At 44.0% G+C, this 19369-nt stretch overlaps 1 protein-coding gene across 3 annotated transcripts in view; it reads left to right on the forward strand.

Moving 5' to 3' along the window:
* The first annotated feature begins 745 nt into the window (after positions 1 to 745).
* The window catches only part of SOAT1 (sterol O-acyltransferase 1), a 64305-nt gene continuing 45681 nt past the window's right edge, over positions 746 to 19369 (forward strand). The window contains exons 1-2 of one of the 3 annotated variants that reach the window (XM_047753025.1): positions 746 to 948; positions 11575 to 11702. In XM_047753025.1, the coding sequence (XP_047608981.1) occupies positions 11585 to 11702 (118 nt within the window). In that variant the 5' untranslated portion in view covers positions 746 to 948; positions 11575 to 11584. Of the gene's footprint in view, positions 949 to 11574; positions 11703 to 19369 lie in introns of those variants that run through there. The other 2 variants (XM_047753026.1, XM_047753027.1) reach the window with 2 other exon arrangements.

Below are 19369 nucleotides of genomic sequence, written 5' to 3' on the forward strand. Positions count from 1 at the left end.
ATCCATTTGTGCAGGGCAGTCTGATGGGGTCCTGGGAGCCCAGTTTGCTGTAGGGCTGGACTGATAAGGCAGGATAGGGTAGCTTGTACTGCTTTGCTGGCTGTGAGTGTGGCGCTCCAGTCTCTGCTGCCCTCATCACCCCCTTTTTACCTATCTTTGGTTTCACCCACACCTTTGCCTTCATAAAATCTAAGGGACCTAAACAGATAGAGTCTAACTATTGCTTCTAATCTATGTCCTAAATCTCTCGGCAACATAGTTTTTCTTTGATTATGAAGTCCCCTTTTAGTTTATAATTGGCCCATTTCTCTTATCTTACTGTCTCTTTATCTAATTTGCTGAAGGACACAGTTAAGAACAGTATACAAAGCATTAAAGCATTCCATGACTAGCCTCTGGCTAGTGCGCCTAGGTGTCCTGGGAGGTCAGAGCAAACTACAGCCATCTACATACGGTCTCAAGAAGGGCACCGAGCTCGCCAATCCTGCGCAACCATGCAGGGTGCATTTTCGGACCTACAGCTTGTAATCTCCGTCCCATTTCTGCTACACATTGGATTGCAGGGGCAGAAATGGAAAAAAAGGCTGCTGTGGCCGGCGTCACGTTCTGTTGGCCCCAAGCGCCTCTTGCAGGGGACCCCTTGAACCCGCGAGCCGAGGAAGGGGCGGGGCACCCGTGGGCGGTGGGCGGAGCCTGGCGGCCTCCCGGACCACCAATAAAATCCTGAGCCGGCGAGGGCCGTGCGCGTTACGCTGCGTAGCGGGCTGCGAGACTGGGGGCGGCGGGGCTGGTGAGTTGGAAGCTTATTCTTGGTCTGCGGTTGGTTGCGTTGCCGGCCTGGGGCATCCGGAGTTCGGCTGCGAACCGACCTTCCTGCAACCCGCGCTGTGACGGCTTCCCGGCTTTGCTCTCCTTCCTCGGGTCCCTGTTGTCGGGCTCCGGCCCCAGGTAATGCTCATGCTCCCCGGCTCCCTCCTCACTTCCCGCCTCGGTCCACCCACTTCTGCCAGAGGGGAAGGGGACAGAAGTGGTGGCTGCAACTCTGGCCGGGCCGGCCTGGCCTTGTCCCGGGCTCAGGGGCGGGGAGCCGGGGGAGCGGGAGACTGCTTGAGTCCCGGGCAGTTTGGGGGATGGGACAGGCGGGAAAGTTAGCTTCGGGAGCCGGGTTTGTTTGGTGACCCCCCCCAGTCTTGTGGCATCTCTCAAGGCAGTAGTAAAGAAAGTTATGAATTAGAACACATTTTATTCCTTAAAAAAACGAAACCAAAAACGCCCTGAGGAAGTCAGCTTTTGATTGATTTTAGGAAAAACGTGTGTTGATGGTACTTCAGGACATCCGAAATCTGGGTACCAAAATCTTAATCAAGCTCATATTTTATCTTAATAAATATTAGTAAATATCCTTAGTATTAGGATGTAATTAAGTTTCTGTCGTTTTTAAATGTTAATAGCCGTGCAGTTTAAATGATATATGTGTTTAGATGTTATTTGTAAGCGAGAAACAGCTGTAAACTATACTCTGCATGTTTATATATAAAGTTTATTATCACTTAATATTTAAGGGGCTGCTATCTGTTTAGACTACTTTTCTTCAGAGTGCTTGCCTTTCCCTTGAGTAGAAATCAACTTGAAGCATTCGTCTTTTTTCCCTTGCTTCAAGTTGAGCGGTATCAATGGATGAAGGAATGACTAGGGAAGTTGTGTGCTGTCTGGGCATGAAAATGGATTTTAGAAGGCGCTCTGATGCATTCAAGAGTCACCATTTAAAAAGTTTCTCATTGCATGATGTGCTGAGAACTCTTCGAAGACTTCACCTTCTTAGGATAAAGATCAAAACGCTGCTGCCATGCTTGTCTTCAGTTCAGTTTGGGTTGCTATTTTCCCGGTTCTCTAGGGTCACTGGTTTTATTTTTATTTTAAGAAAGCTTCTTTCTCTTTACTATTTTCTGGTTTTTAAAGGTTTCCTCCATCTTTAATTCACTCTTCTCTCCTTCTCATACCTTTCCTCAGTATCACCCCAAACAAATGTCACTTCTTCAGTAAATGGATACTCTGCCTGTTCATCTCTCCTAGCACTCTATTTTCTTTAGCTGCGTTAATTGTAATGGGCTCCATTAGTTACTTAGATGCTTCCTTTTCTCTAATGGCATGTAAATTTCATGAAGGCTGGGCTAGTCCTAATTTAGGTCTTCATTCTCAACCTCTCAACCAGCACCTGACACAATGAAAGGATGAATGAGTTGGAGGACAGTGGAGGGGAATTTTGAATGGAAAATGTTAATTGGGGAAGATTCCTGTTTCCTTTGGGAACGAAATGGAAAATAGTTTTTAACAAAGGCGGTTAACAAAATTTACTTTTGGAATTTATCCTCTAGGAGAAATGATTATACGGGCCATACAAATGCACGTAAGAATTTGTCTGGGTTCCTTGGGTTTGCTAATTGACATATTGACCTAGTTCTTTTTGATATGTAAATATTGTAGGTTGTACTAGACCAAATCGTTGTTTGGAAGCCAGAGGGAAAAGTTTGTTTTGGATTGTTGTCTTTATCTGCAAAGTATCCTCTCGCCCCCCCCAACATAGCGAGAAGGCTTTAATAGTAGGTATATAGCAGGCTGAAGTGGACACTTCTTTCTAACATCGTTCACTTCAGTGGTTCAATCCAGTTATTTTCATTTTGCTTCTTTTCCTTCTTTTTTTTTTTTTTTTTGTCTTTTGTCTTTTGAGGGCCCCACCTGTGGCATATGGAGGTTCCCAGGCTAGGGGTCTAATCTGAGCTGGCCTATGCCACAGCCACAGCCACAGCCATGCAGGATCCGAGCTGCATCTGGAACCTACACCACAGCTCATGGCAACGCCGGATCCTTAACCCACTGAGCAAGGCCAAGGTTCGAACCCGCAACCTCGTGGTTCCGAGTCAGATTCATTTCCACTGCACCACCATAGGAACTCCAGTCATTTTGCTTTCTTAAGGCAAGTTAGATACCACCACACTGAATATTCTGAAACCAGTGAACTGATTGGATTCTTAAGAAATGATTGTTCAGAAGTTCCCGTCATGGCGCAGTGGTTAACGAATCTGACTAGGAACCATGAGGTTGCAGGTTCGATCCCTGGCCTTGCTCCATGGTGTTGCTGCGAGCTATGGTGTAGGTCGCAGACACGGGTCGGATCCCGCGTTGCTGTGGCTCTGACGTCGGCTGGCAGCTACAGCTCTGATTAGACCCCTGGTCTGGGAACCTCATATGCCGTGGGAGCGGCCCAAGAAATGGCAAAAAAAAAAAAAAAAGAAATGATTGTTTGATGTGTGTATAGTTCCCCCCCACCCATACCTGCGACATGCAGAAGTTCCCAGACCAGGGATCAAACCCTAGCCATGACATCGACACAGCAGTGACAACACCATATCCTTAAGCCCCTGAGCCAAAGGGGATAGCTTTTTTTTTTTTTTTTTGGCATTTAGGGCCACACCTGAGGCATATGGCTAGGGATCAAATCTGAGCTGTAGCTGCCGGCCTATGCCAGAGCCACAGCAATGCCAGATCAGAGCCGCATCTATGACCTACACCGCAGCTCACAGCAATGCTATGTCATTAATTCACTGAATGAGGCCAGTGATGAGGCCACTGATGAGGTCATGGTTCTTAGTTGGATTCGTTTCCGCTAGCTATTTTTAAAATAGCCATCTAATCAGCTTGGGCACTTTGGGTGTAAATGTTTCTACTGCCACTTACTGGCATATGACTTTGAGTTTAGTAGTATTTCCGAGTATTTTAGATCTTTAAAATGGAAGTGTTAAGTGAGGTATGATGTGTACTCACCCTGGCGCCCAGCACTGTAGATATTACTGGCTTGGTAAACATTAGTGCCTGGTTCTTTTATTTCTGGACATCTTGAGAGACTAGTCTTATGATCATGATTTTTACTTCCTCAATTCATTTTGCAACCCAATCCAATTTATTTCTTTGTCCTTCTTCCTGAAACTGTGCAAGTAAATGGTAGCTATTAATGTCCCCAAATTGTGAAATATTCCCTGGTCCACCCTCTTTTGTTTTCCGCTCCTCTGCTTTTTTCCTTCTATCTGTGATATCTGTGATATTGACAGATATTGACTTTTTTTTTTTTTGGTCTTTTTGCCATTTCTTGGGCTGCTCCCGCGGCATATGGAGGTTCCCAGGCTAGGGGTTGAATCGGAGCTGTAGCCACCAGCCTACACCAGAGCCACAGCAACGTGGGATCCGACCCGTGTCTGCGACCTACACCATAGCTCGCAGCAACACCAGATCCTTAACCCACTGAGCAAGGCCAGGGATCGAACCCACAACCTCATGGTTCCTGGTCGGATTCATTAACCACTGCACCACGACGGGAACTCCAGATACTGACTTCTTGAATCCTCTAATTTTGGAACTTGCTTGCTCCTGGTTTTCCTTGAATCTTGCCTAGGCCTTGCTTTTGTTGTTGTTGTTGTTGTTTTTGTCTTTTTAGAGCAGCATCCGAGGCATATGGAGGTTCCCAAGCTAGGGGTGGAATCAGAGCTGCAGCTATAGGCCTGTACCACAGCCACAGCAATGCTAGATCCGAGCGACCTACACCATAGCTCATGGCAATGCCGGATCCTTAACCCACTGAGTGAGGCCAGGGATAGAACCTCTGTCCTTAAGGTTACTAGTCAGATTCATTTCCACAGAGCCATGACAGGAACTTCTTGTTGTTGTTGTTTTGTGATTTTTGCTTTTTAGGACTGCACCTGTGACACATGGAAGTTCCTTGGCTAGGGGTCGAATCAGAACTATACCTGCCAGCCTACGCCACAGCCGTAGCCATGCAGAATCCAAGCCGTGTCCGCTCTTGGCAGTGCTGGATCCTCAACCCACTGATTGAGGCCAGGGGTTGAACTGGATGTATTATTTTGAAGGCAGAGAAAAATGGACTGACTGTTGGATTGGTTAAGGAAAAGTAAGGTATCAAGGATAACGCTTAGGTTGGTGTGTTAAAGAGTTGTTAAAGTTTGTTTCTTAAAGAGCCAAGAGTTTGTGCCAGTCCCGTTAATTGGGTTGGGAAAGACAGAATGGAATTGGAAGGAACATCAGTATTTCAGTTTTGGTCATGTCAAATTTGAGATGTCTGGGAGTTTCCGTCATGACTCAGCAGTTAATGAACCTGACTAGTATCCATGAGGACGCAGGTTCGATCCCTGGCCTAGCTCAGTGGGTTAAGAATCCGGCGTTGCCGTGAGCTCTGGTGTAGCTTGCAGACATGACTTGGATCCCTCGTTGTTTTGGCCATGGTGTAGGCTCCCAGCTGGAGCTCCAAATGGACCCCTAGCCTGGGAACCTCCATATGCTGTGAGTGCGGCCCTAAAAAGACAAAAGACAGAAAAGGAAAAAAAAGAAAAAATTTGAGGTGTCTGTAAGATCTCTACCTACATAAAGGCATCAGGTAGGCCTTTGGATAGGAGTCTGGATCTCTAGGAGGTCTGGGCCTGGTTAGGAGAGAAAGGGTATCAAAGAATTAGTGTGTTGGTGGAGGTCAGAGGGTTAGATGAGCTGGAGCTCAGAATTATGGACATGGTGCAATTATTGGTAACAGTAAATTCCAGGAGAAGATGTGACTGGGAACAGTTTTTTGGAGAAAGGAATAAGTTGAGGAGCTTGGAGGCCATGGTTTGGATCATTTTACATGAATGTTGAAGGGAAGGGGTGTGTGTGTGTGGGGGGCAGTGAACGAGGCGTCCACGTCCTCAGTAAACAAGGGAGTGACCGGGGAGGCAGTGCATACTTAGAAGGAGAAGCATCAGATGTGATAATCTGACTGAACTATTTTCTTAAACAGTGACCTGAAAGTAAGCGGATAACTCCCCTTCCTGTCCTAATGGGATGGAAGAAAAAACTATGGTCCTATGTTCGTCGGACATACGTGGCATATGGAGGTTCCCAGGCTAGGGGTCAAATCGGAGCTACAGCTGCCAGCCTCCGCCAGAGCCACAGCAACTCGGGATCTGAGCCCGTCTGTGACCTACACCACAGCTCATGTCAATGCCAGATCCTTAACCCACTGAGCAAGGCCAGGGATCAAACCCGCAACCTCACGGTTCCTAGTCAGATTTGTTTCCACTACGCCACGACCAGAACTTCTATTTATTTATTTATTTTTATTTTTTATTTTTGGCCGTACCTATGGCACGTGGACGTTCCTGGGCCAGGGGTTGAATCTGAGCCACAGCTGTGAGCTACATCACAGCTTCGGCGACCCCAGATCCGCAATCTACTGTTCTGACCCGGAGATTGAACCCCTGCTGCCACAGATAAACAGCAGCCGGACCCTTAATCTGCTGTGCCACAGCAGGAACTCCTCATGTTCCTATTTTAGACGAGTGGTCAGAAAGTTCCGCTCTCCTTCATCTCACTTGGGTGATTTCAGGAGTCTTAGGATGATTGCAAAGGAGGTTCCTTGCATACATGCTTTCCCTCACTGTGATCTGCTGTCCGCAGAGGCCAAAGTGATCTGTCGGTGTAGAGAGGGAACAGATGAACTGAATGTTGCTATCATTTCCTTCTGTCTTCTGCCACAACAGCCATGTACTGTTGGCTGATATGCCCGGCAGGAGGAGTTCGATTCAGATGTCATCTCATAATCTTAAGATTTACCTAATCGGAGAATTTGGTCAAAACTGAGTTGTGATATTTTAAGTAGTAATCTTTCCTAACATCTGTGTCATAGACAAAAATAAAATTTGTTAATATTTTCTCGGAAGCCACGTGGTGCTGAAGCGGCATCTGAGAAAGTATCTAATTACAGTATTTTATTTACCCTCAGCTAGCACATTGTGAAAGCAAACACAAGTAGAATTTGAGGGATGATAAGGCTTATGTTTATAGTGTCCTATAGCATATGGGAGGTGGAAATGTAGGGATCAGGCCATTTAATTTTTAAAATTAAGAATACAAAGTTGGCATTCTAGTATTATCTCGCTTTCTTGGTTGTGGGAGCTCTGTGCAGTGGTATTTTTTCATTTTCTAGGTGATGCACCAGAGTCAGAGGTTGGAGGATTTACCCGAGGACACAGTATGGGAACAGAGATGGAAACTTAACTCTCTGTATTCTGATGCCAAATCTTGTGCTTTCCCCACTGTGTTATGGTTTTGTCTTCCTGTGAAGTGGAGGAAATGGATGCCAAAGATATTAGCATAAACTGTGTCATGGAGATTTTTGTGACGCGTTGGTGCTTTTTTTTTATTATTTTATTTTTGATAGGCAAGAAATAGATTTATGAAGATAGAATGCTTGTGAGAGATGCAAACAGGTAGGCAAGGAGGTTCTGCCAAGAACTGGCGCTTTCTTTGGCTCACGTCTCAATTGAAACTATGGCAGTGTAATTGTGCAAACTCAGTACCTGTGCTTTAGCTTTTTTTTTTTTTTGTCTTTTTGCCTTTTCTAGGGCTACTTCCGCGGCATATGGAGGTTCCCAGGCTAGGGGTCTAATCGGAGCTGTAGCCACCGGCCTACGCCAGAGCCACAGCAATGCCAGATCCAAGCTGCGTCTGCAACCTACACCACAGCTCACGGCAATGCCGGATCCTTAACCCACTGGACAAGGCCAGGGACCGAACCCGCAACCTCATGGTTCCTAGTCGGATTCGTTAACCACTGCGCCATGACAGGAACTCTTTGTGCTTTAGCTTTTGAAGTCAGGTTTATTCTCTAAACTAGGTTGATGGTTCTAAATCTTATCACCAACAACTCCTTTAATATTTTCATTATTTTATAAGGTACCCAGGTTTAAGTTTTTTTTTTTTTTCCTTTCCCCTATAGGCCTATTTAACAGCACTTATTTGTCTATTAAACTTGATTTATTAAGGCATCTTTTAACCTTAAAAAAAATCAGTGTATGGAGTTCCCTTGTGGCACATTGAGTTAAGGATCCATTGTTGTCCCTGCAGGGACTTGGATCATTGCTGTAGAGCGGGTTTGATCCCTGGTCTGGGAACTTCTGTATGCTGCGAGCACGGGCAAAAAAAAAAAAAAAAAAAAAGGCAGAGGAGAAACAGCTTTCCAAAGACAGGAAAGAGTACATGGGAAGATATGGTGACCGAAGATATTATTGGGGGGATAAAATAATAGTACCTACCTTAAAGACTGTATTGAGATAAAAATACATGACAAGCACATAGATACTCAAAAGTAGAGTCTCTGGTTTTTTTTGCTTTTTAGGGGCACACTCGGGGCCTATGGAGGTTCCCAGGCTAGGAGTCCAATCAGAGCTACAGCCGCCGGCCTTCGCCACAGCCACAGCATTGCCAGATCAGAGCCGCATATACGACCTACACCACAGCTCACCGCAACGTCGGATCCTTAACCTCCTGAGCGAGGCCAGAGGTCAAACCCTCAACCTCATGGTTCCTAGTCAGATTTGTTTCCACTGCACCATGACGGGAACTCCACCAGAGTCCCTGTTTTTAATTCCACACTGTTAACCCCCGTATAATCCCTTTTTGAAACATCTTGATTATTTGTGCATCTTTCTTACTCTGTTCTGATTTCTTTTCTACTTCTTGATGTCTTACTTGAGGGCATCCCCGAGTTCATTTGTAAGTTCTCACTTCTCTAATTTTTTTCCACTGGAGAGTTTGATGTGCTTCTGGCTTCCTCTGTCACCGTTACACAAATGACTTCCGTATGAATCAATTGCACTGATCTCTTTCCTAGGTTCCTCCTTTTAAGTGGATCTTATTGGTCTAAAATTTCTACTTAATATGTTCATCTACTGTTCCATAATTGTTTCATTTGTGTGATTTCAGAAAAAAATGAGGGAGTTGGGAGGGGGAGGGAGTGGGAGGGATCGGGAGCTTGGGCTTATCAGACACAACTTAGAATAGATTTACAAGGAGATCCTGCTGAATAACATTGAGAACTTTGTCTAGATACTCATGTTGCAACAGAAGAAAGGCTGGGGGAAAAATGTAATTGTAATGTATACATGTAAGGATAACCTGACCCCCTTGCTGTACAGTGGGAAAATTAAAAAAAAAAAAAAAAATGAGGGCGTTCCCATCGTGGCTTATCAGTTAATGAACCCAACTAGTATCCATGGGAACATGGGTTTGATTCCTGGCCTCTCTCAGTAGGTTATGGATCCAGCATTGCCCTGAGCTGGGGTGTAGGTTGCAGACGCAGCTCAGATCCTGCGTTGCTATGGTTGTGGTATATATAGGCTGGCGCCCACAGCTCCTATTCCACCCCTAGCCTGGGAACTTCTATATGCCATGGGTGTGGTCCTAAAAAGACAAAAGAGACAAAAACAAAGAAACTAAAAAAATGAAAGGTAACTGTTCCAGATGTATCAGATTTTTACTTTGCTAAGCAGTGATATTTAAGAAAACAAACTCATCATGTGCTTATTTCATACAGGAAAGGACATTTTAACATAAATGTCCATAATCTTAGAATTGAAAAAGTGTAGTGAGTACTTCATTATTGTTCATTTTATTTCAGACTAATGAAAACTTGATAGTAAAACACTACTTTGGCATAAACCTTCTCCTGTCTTGTTACTGATCTGCCTAAAATTTGATTTGGGGCCTATTTTTCTTTTTAGGACCACACCCATGGCATATGGAAGTTCCCAGGCTAGGGGTCTAATTGGAGCTGTAGCTGCTGGCCTACACCACAGCCACAGCAACACTGGATCCTTAATCCACTGAGCGAGGCCAGGGATCAAATCTACAACCTCATGGTTCCTAGTCGGATTCATTAACCACTGAGCCGCGATGGAACTCCCAATTTTGGACTTATTTTTCAATGCATACAATGGCTTACCACTGCCCAGCTGATAGAAGTCCTAATTCATTAGTCCTTGACAGTTTGATTCCAGCTCTCATTTCTGGTCTTTGCCGCTCATCATATTTCTCTGTTACCAACTTAAAAAAAAAAAAAAAAAAAAACTCAAATAGTGGGTGGTGTTTGTAGTTTGGATCTGACGCAGGTTCAGATCTGGCCCTGTCCTTAGCTGTGTGGTCTTGGGTAAGTTACTGTATGAGAATCAGCAAAGCAATCCTGGGTATCCTGGAGCTGCACTGGTACAATCAACACCCATTAGGTCTTGGTGTTGCTGTGAGCCAGCCTGACACTTAACAGCTGGGTCTTCTGGGTGTTCTCTTGGACACAAACAGTTTCACTGAGTGTCAGCATCCGACAAGACTACGACAGATCATGGAGAGAACATAATCCTGACTTAACAGAGATAAAAACATGAACCACATGAATATCAACCAAGTCATGAAGTAGCCAGCATCCTCCTCTCCAGGCTGCTGGGGATGATTGTTGCTGGCTCATCAGTTACAGCTTTAGCCTCCCTCTAGTCGGTTCCCCCATGGAGAGACCTGGGTGGTGTAGCCTGTCATCCCATTGTCCTTGCTTCTGATGGCCCTCAAGCCAGAATGAACCCCTGCTTCTTTGGACCCTCCTCCAAAATCGCTTAGCCACATCCCCAATCCTAAATAAGTCATTTCTAATACTCTCTTACTGAGATGCCCCCCAGTGGCCCAGGGTATGTGTTCCTAATACATGCAACTCTTTCAGCCATGGGTATGTTCCTGGTGTGTGGGCGGGGGGCCTTGACAGTAATTACTTGGAGCCTTAGTTTTCTCATACATGAAATCTTTTTTTTGCATGCATACATACATCTTTTTTTTGCAGAGTTAGGAAGATTAGAGGAGAAAACTTACTGTACCTAGTAGAGTCCTGGCAGTTAGTAGATACTCAACAAAAGTTTCTTTTTCCGTAGTGAAGGAGCCTGATCAGTCATGGTTGCCTGAAAGGGCTTATAGGGACCTTGTTTTCATTCACCCTTTCTCACCCACAGAGTGAGTGCTCTGCTCTCATCCCCAGGGCTCAGTTCACATACTTTTTTTTTTTTCTGTGAAACCTTTACACCTCTTAGTGATCTCTTCTGTCTCTGAACGTGAGGTACATATTTTTACGATTGCCTCAAATTTTTTTTTTGTTTGTTTGTTTTTTAGGGCCACACCTGCGGCATGTGGAGGTTTTCAGGCGAGGGGTCCAATCAGAGCTACAGCTGCCGGCCTACGCCAGAGCCACAGCAACATCCGATCCACGACACGTCTGTGACCTACACCACAGCTCATGACAACGCCGGATCCTTAACCCACGGATCGAGGCCAGGGATCGAACCTGCAACCTCATAGTTCCTAATTAGATTCGTTCCCACTGCACCACAACAGGAACTCCCCATTGCCTCAACAATTGATTATGCTCTACTTTGACACATCTTTGGATTTACTTTTTATTTAATTCTTAATTTTTCAGGTACTTACTATACCTTATTTGTTCAAGAATGGGGCCTGTGTTTTGAAACCTGCCCGTTACTTTACAGGGACTAATTTCTTCATCTTCGTTAACAGTATCTTGTACTCAGAAAATGCTTAAACATGATGAAAGTAAAACAAAAAGAGGAGAATATATCATTTGCCACCTCCCCTACATATGGTGATGTTGGGAGATATGCCTAAGCCAGGTACTAAGTTCGGGGCTTTTTCTGTCTTCTTTCCTAGACACCACACGATGGTGGGCGAAGAAATGTCTCTGAGAAAACGCCTGTCAAAGTCCAGTGAAAATGCTGAGGGAAAGGAAGGCGACCAAAGAGACCGTTCAGAGGAGTCCCTAGAGCCCCGCAGCAACGGTGAGACTTTTACTTTTTTTTTTTTTGGTCTTTTTGTCTTTTCTAGGGCCACTCCCTCGGCATATGGAGATTCCCAGGCTAGGGGTCTCATCGAAGCTGTAGCCACCGGCCTACACCACAGTCACAGCAACTCGGGGTCCGAGCTGCATCTGCAACCCACACCACAGCTCACAGCAACGCCGGATCCCCCACCCACAGAGCGAGGCCAGGGATCGAACTGGCACCCTCATGGTTCTCCGTCGGATTCAGTAACCACTGCGCCACGACGGGAACTCCAAGGCTTTTACTTTTTGAGGTGAACGACTGAAATAGAGAACAAATTCAGTGTTCTAGAACAAGGATTGCCATCTCTCTTTTTTTTTTTTTGCTATTTCTTTGGGCCTCTTCCGCGGCATGTGGAGATTCCCAGGCTAGGGGTCTAATCGGAGCTGTAGCCACTGGCCTACGCCAGAGCCACAGCAACGCGGGATCCGAGCCGCGTCTGCAACCTACACCACAGCTCATGTCAATGCCAGATCCTTAACCCACTGAGCAAGGCCAGGGATCGAACCCGCAACCTCATGGTTCCTAGTCGGATTCGTTAACCCCTGCGCCACGACGGGAACTCTGGATTGCCATCTCTTGAGCTCTCTTTGTTGCAAATGGATATTCAGTAGGTACTGTTGAGGTGCAGAGGAGAAAACTAAATTGGAGAATACGTGCCAGTCAGTCACAGACACCTCAGTGCCAGTGACACGGGTGTGTAAATTGCTGCGCTTCTCATAGAAGTGAACTTTATTGATGTAAGTGGCGTTTGCAATGTATGCTTTAAGATTTATGTTAAATATCTGGTGGTGAAGGAGTTAGAAAATAAGCCCTTTTAAATTAATTCAGTGAACATTTTGGGGGGGTATCTGCTATGTTGTAGACTTCCTTCCTTCCTTCCTTCAACTCCCTAACCTGTCAGGAATTATGGGTGCCCTGCTAGATACTAGGGCTATAGCAGTGATCCAGTACAGATGTATTTGCCTTCAGGGAACTCCATGTAATGAGAACGCCCCTCCCCCTCATTGACATAATTAGGTTCGTACAAATAATTGTTGCTAATTAGTTTTAACAGATATAAGGGGCATAATTAGCAGGGTACCTAGCCTCGGTAGTTCAGTACTCCATTATAAATCTTGGGGGAGAGAGAGATTAGGGAGTTTTACTAGTTGTCCTGCCTAAGTTTGCTCAACATAAGAATACAGAGAGGACCGTGACACCAGGCTTGTTGTTAAGGTCAAGGTTTATGCTTAAGAGTCATAGACATGTAACTGATGTCATTTATTGCATCAGGCTGTTTATTTTATGCAGTGACATTTGTATAGGTTTGATTTCAGCAAGGGTTTGAAATTTGAGACTTATTTAGTTAACAAATAGGCGTGGAACTTGCTAAGATGGGTTGTCTTTGGCATCCTGAGACTTTGCTTTTCCTACTTGAACTGTGAATACAGCAGCTGGATATGGGAATATAGATGTTGCTGCTTAAGTTAGCATGATGAAGTTTATTCGTAGACTCTTAATTAGCTAATTGTGAAATATTTATGTTATTTATGGGCTAGTTTTAGTGTGACATAAGATGTGAAATTTGTGCAGAAGGGTGAGCCAGCATTGGGTAGCCTTTGCCTTCCATGATTTAGGGACTGGAGGCTAATTCATGTTGTTTTTTAACTGAAACTTTTCTGTTATCAAATACGATTTTCTCTTTACCTTGTCTTTTTTTTTTTTGCGTGGCATGCAGCAGTTGATGTGGAATCTCAATTCCACACCAGGGATTGAACCCAGGCTGCAATGGTGAAAGTGCTGAATCTTAACCACTAGACCACCAGGGAACTCCCTACATCTCATTAAAAAGAAAAAACAACAACAACAACTTTTCAATTGTTCTAATGTCTGTATGTTTTCAGTACTCCTTATTGTCTTAATTCATTAAGGTTTTTTTAGTTTTTTTTTTATTATAGTTGATTTAATTCATTAAGTTTTAATCATTCCAGGCTTTAATGCGGTTAATAAAAGTCAGATTGTTTAGCTTAAAACAAGAAGTAGGACCTTGTTCTTGGTTTAGTGTAAGTAATACTGCTCTGAAATAGAATGTGTTTTTCCATTTTAACATTTGTTCACTTTAGGGAGTGAGCAGATGAGTAAAATGTGACCTCTGAGTATTGAGGACTTAAAGAACCCCACCATGCCAGTCGTTATGGCTTACCAGCTGAGACCAGGGGCATCAGCACCACCTGGGAGCCTGTTAGAAATGCCCCACCTCGGGAGTTCCCACTTCGGTGCAGTGGGCTGATGATCTGGCTTGTCACTGTGGTGGCGCTGCTTTGATCCCTTGCCTGGTGCAGTGGGTTGAGGATCTGGTGTTGCTGCAGCTGTAATGTAGGTCATGGCTGTGGCTGGGATTCAGTCCCTGACCTGAGAACTTCCGTATTTGGTGGCCGAAAAAGGGGAAAAAAAATGAATGCCCCACTTCACACTTGCTGAATAAATTTCATTTTAAGGAGTTCCCCTTGTGGCTCAGTGGTAACAAACCTGACTAGTATTCATGAAGATGTGGGTTCCATCCCTGGCCTCACTCAGTGGGTTAAGGATCTGGCGTTGCCGTGAACTGTGGTTTAGGCTGCAGTCGTGGCTCGGACCTGGCGTTGCTGCATCTGTGGTATAGGCCAGCAGCTGTAACTCCAGTTTGACCCCTAGCCTGGGAACTTCCATATGCTGAAGGTGTAGCCCTAAAGAGACAAAAAAAAAAAAATCATTTTAATAAGATTCCCAGGTAATTTATATGCAGGTTACAGTTTGAGACATAGTTCTTAGTGTGGCAGTTCTCAACTGGCACGTGTATTAGTCAGGGTTCTCCAATGAAGCAGAACTAATTGGATGTATGTAAATATATAGAAAGATTTATTATGAGAGATGGGCTCAGATGGAGGCTGAGAAATCCCACAATTTACTGTCTGTGTGCTGGAGGCCCAGGTACTTTAGAGCTGCTTCCACTTCTTGGTTATTGTGAATAATGCTGCGGTTGTGAATGTAGGTATCAAGTATCTCTTCAAAAGTCTGCTTTCTGTTCTTTTGGATATATACCCCGAAGTGGGATTATTGGATTATGTGGTAGTTCTATTTTTAATTTTTTGAGCAACCGTCACAGTTTTTCCTGGCAGCTGTACAATTTTATAATTCTACCAGTGGCACACAGGGCTCCAATTTAACCACCTCCTCACCAACACTTGATATTTTCTGTTGGTGGGTTTTTTTTGGCTGCCCCCACAGCATGTGGAAAGTTCCTGGGCCAGGGATCGAAGCCATGCCATAGCTGAGCCCCTGCAGTGACAACACTGGATCCCTAACCTGCTGTGCCACAAGGGAACTCATTTTGTTTAGTAGTAAGCTGTCCTAATGGGTGTGGGGTGCTAACCTCATTGTGGTTTTGATTTGCGTTTCTCTAATGATTAGTGGTGTTGAGCACTTTTCACAAGCACATTGGCCATTTGTATGTCGTCTTTGGGGAAATGTCTATTCATGTCCTTTGGCCATTTTTTTGGTTGCATATTTGCTTTTTTGTTGTCGAGTTGTAGTTCCTTATAGTATTCTGGAAATTAACCCCTTATCAGATGATTTACAGATATTTTCTCCCATTCTGTAGGTTGCTTTTTCACTTTGTGTGGTTTTTTGTTTTTTTGGTTTTTTTTGTCTTTTTGCCTTTCTAGGGTTGCTCCCACAGCATATGGAGGTTCCCAGGCTAGGGGTCGAATTGGAGCTGCAGCCGCTGGCCTACGCCAGAGCCACAGCAACACGGGATCTGAGCCGCATTTGCGACCTACACCACAGCTCATGGTGACACTGGATCCTTAACTCACTGAGCAAGGGCAGGGATCGAACCCGCAACCTCATGGTTCCTAGTCGGATTCGTTAACCACTGTGCCACGACGGGAATTCCAACCTTTTCACTTTGTTGATTTTGTTCTTTGATGTACAGAAGTTCTTAGGTTTGGCATGATTAAATTCATCTGTTTTTCTATTTATTGCCTGTGGTTCTGCTCTCCTATCAAGGAGACCATTGCCAAGCCCAGTGTCACGAAGGTTTGCTCCTATATTTTCTTCTAGGAGTTTTACTGTCTGGAGTCTTACATTTAGGTCAGTAATCATTTGTGTTAATTTTTCTTTTCTTTTTTTTTAGGACGGCATTCGCAGCATATGGAATATCCCAGGCTAGGGGTCAAATCAGAGCTGTAGCTGCCCGCCTACGCCACAGCCATATCATCACCCAATCTGAGCGGCATCTGTGACCTACATTGCAGCTTGTGGCAATGCTGGGTCCTTTAACCCACTGATCGAAGCCAGGGATTGAACCCACATCCTCGTGGGCACTTATGTTGGGTTCGTAACTTGCTGAGCCACAGTGGGAGCTCCTTGAGTTAATTTTTGTATATGGTATAAGATAAGGGTTGAACTTCACCCTTATGCCTGTGGATATCCACATCAGTTTTAGGAGTATTGACATCTGTGGTAGGCGTAAAAATGACTCCTCCCTCCAAAGGTCCTAAAACCTAGAACCCATGAATGCTACTTTATATGGCAAGAAGAGGGGCAAAAAGGTCTTTACAGATATTGGGAAGTTTTTATTTTATTTATTTTATTTTTATTTTATTTTATTTTGCTTTTTAGGGCCAACCCCGAGACATATGGAAGTTCCCAGGCTGAGGGTTGAACAGGAGCTACAGCCGCCGGCCTATATACCACAGCCACAACAACTCGGGATCTAAGCTGCACCTATGACCTACACAACAGCTCCCGGTAATGCCGGATCCTTAACCCACTGAGCAAGGCCAGGGATCAAACCCTCATCCTCATGGGTTCTAGTCAGGCTCGTTATTGCTGAGCCACAATGGGAACTCCAAGTTGCGAATCTTGAAATTTACCTTGAGTATCCTCTGGCCCTGAATGCAGTCTGTGTATCGTAAGTGGAAGACAGGAGTTCTGGTTTATTTCTAAATATTTTGTTCCTTTTGCTGCGATTGAAAGTGGTATTGTTTGCTTAATTTTTATTTTCTGATTATTTGTCATTAACATGTTGAAAATGTAGCTGGTTTTTGTATATGGATATGGTATCCCGCAACCTTTATTAGCTCTAAGGTTTTCTTGCCTAATGGCCCTTGCTTGAATTTCTAGTACAATGTTGAATTGAATTGGCAAGAGTGGACATTGGACATTCTTGTCTTGTTTCTGATCTTAGGGAGAAAGCTTTCAGTCTCTCTGTTACTTAGGTTAGCTGTGGTTTCTGTAGGTGCTCTTTATCAGGTTGACGAAGTTTTCTTTCTCCTAATTGATAGGCAGTACCTATTCTTGACTCCCTTTTATTTTGCTGCATGGTTCATTGGATAGCTAGTTAATAAATATAATAATAACCGCAAATAGTTTATCATGTGCCAAGTACTGCTTTAAATGTTTTACATCTATTAACTCAGTTAATATGCTTTTAGTTCTATTCAGTGTTCTTTGAGCTAAGTATGTAACTGAACAGAGAGAACGACATGTGTTTAATAAAAAACTGGAGAGTTCCTTGGTAAAAATTTATGAAAAACAAGTTCACATAATTGTTATTCTGCTTTAGCCCCTTCATCCCGTACATGCATCTAATTCTAAAACTGACACGTCCGAAGTTCCCGTCGTGGCGCAGTGGTTAACCAATCCGACTAGGAACCATGAGGTTGCAGGTTCAATCCCTGGCCTTGCTCAGTGGGTTAAGGATCCAGCGTTGCCGTGAGCTGTGGTGTAGGTCGCAGACTCGGCTTGGATCCTGCGTTGCTGTGGCTCTGGCGTAGGCTGGCAGCTACAGCTCCTATTTGACCCCTAGCCTGGGAACCTCCACATGCCACGGGAGCGGCCCAAGAAATGGCAAAAAGACAATAAATAAATAAATAAATAAATAAATAAAACTGACAAGTCCATGCAGAGCTTTGATCAGCTGAGTAGGTTGAGAATATATCTCTTGTTTTCTTAGGATAAAAGCAAAACATGTTTGGGAGTTCCCGTCGTGGAGCAGCAGAAACAATCCAACTAAGAACTATGAGGTTGCGAGTTCGCTCCCTGTCATGAGCTGTGGTGTAGGTCACAGACATGGCTTGGATCCTGCATTGCTGTGGCTCTGGTGTAGGCTGGCAGCTGTAGCTCCTCTTCGACCCCTAGCCTTGGAACCTCCCTACGCCGTGGGTGCAGCCCTAAAAAGCAAAAAGAAGCAAAACATGTTGGTTCTAGAAAGTGCAGATAAACCAAAGTTCAAGTGTTTGTGATATTTCCTTGGATATATTCCTAGAAATTGTTTTTAGTTCAAAGAGAATACATGCTCATAAGATTTTTGGGGGTAGGTATTGCCAAATTATCCTCTGGAAGTATTGCTCTCCTAGTAGGAATATGTGCCTGTTTCTTCAACCTTTCTTCAGTCATGGATAATGTGATCTTTTGAATAAACTCTGGCATTTTGAGAGATGGTAGAGTTCAATTTACTTGAACAAGGCTTTGTGCAATGAGATATAATTTAATTACCAGCAGCAATAAAGTTATTGAATATTAATTGGTACTTTTTATAGCTTTTAAGGTCAAAAGATTGAGTTTGCATATCTTACAGAAAGACTTCATTTTAGAAAGAGATTTCTATCTTTCATTATAGAAAGATTAGTTAAAAGAAATGGGAGTTGGTAGCTGAACTTGGCTTTGACAGCTTTTTAACTTTTTTTAAAGGATTGTTCTAAAAAATAACCCTGGAGTTCTCTGGTGGCCTAGTGGTTAAGGATTCAGCATTCTCACTGCTGTAGCTGGGATTCGATCCTTGGCCCAGGAACTTCTAGGTGCCACAAGCATGCCCCCAAAATAAGTAAGTTAAAAAAAAAAATTCTGAAATGATTTCACATGCTAAGAGGGTAAACAAAGTATGATTAGTGGTTAATTTTTTCTAGGGTGTGATGTATTTGGGGCAAATTTGTGTATTAGGATTGCTTAAAAACCATTTGAGTAGTTTTGTGCAGGTATAATGGGTACATTTTTAAATAATAAGACGTAAAGGATAACTTGATTATTTTAAAGAAAAGAGGGCCTGTCGTAGTCTTTTACTTCTAATGGTTTGTCTTTTGTCTTATCCCGTTGTATGTCACCAAGCCTTGGAGCAGGAATATAACTGCAAATTTTAAGTGTTCGATGGGGAAAATAAACAATCAGCTTTATTTATTTATTTATTTACTTACTTATTTTCATCTTTTTTTTGCCATTTCTTGGGCCGCTCCCGCGGCATATGGAGGTTCCCAGGCTAGGGGTCGAATCAGAGCTGTAGCCACTGGCCTACACCAGAGCCACGGCAACGTGGGATCCGAGCTGCATCTGCAACTTACACCACAGCTCACGGCAACGCCGGATCCTTAACCCACTGAGCAAGGCCAGGGATTGAACCTGCAACCTCATGGTTCCTAGTCGGATTTCGTTAACCACCGCGCTACGACAGGAACTCCAACAGTCAGCTTTATGACACTTTTTAGGGTGGTGTTGCTAAGGAGTATGTGGGGATATAAAACTTGAAGAGCTCATGTTTTTTTAATCTTTCTTTGTTTTATCTAGAACATTCTGGAATCTAGATAGTTTTAATAACTTTATTAAAA

The sequence above is a fragment of the Phacochoerus africanus genome, chromosome 11, assembly GCF_016906955.1.
Source record: "Phacochoerus africanus isolate WHEZ1 chromosome 11, ROS_Pafr_v1, whole genome shotgun sequence".
Taxonomy (NCBI): domain Eukaryota; kingdom Metazoa; phylum Chordata; class Mammalia; order Artiodactyla; family Suidae; genus Phacochoerus; species Phacochoerus africanus.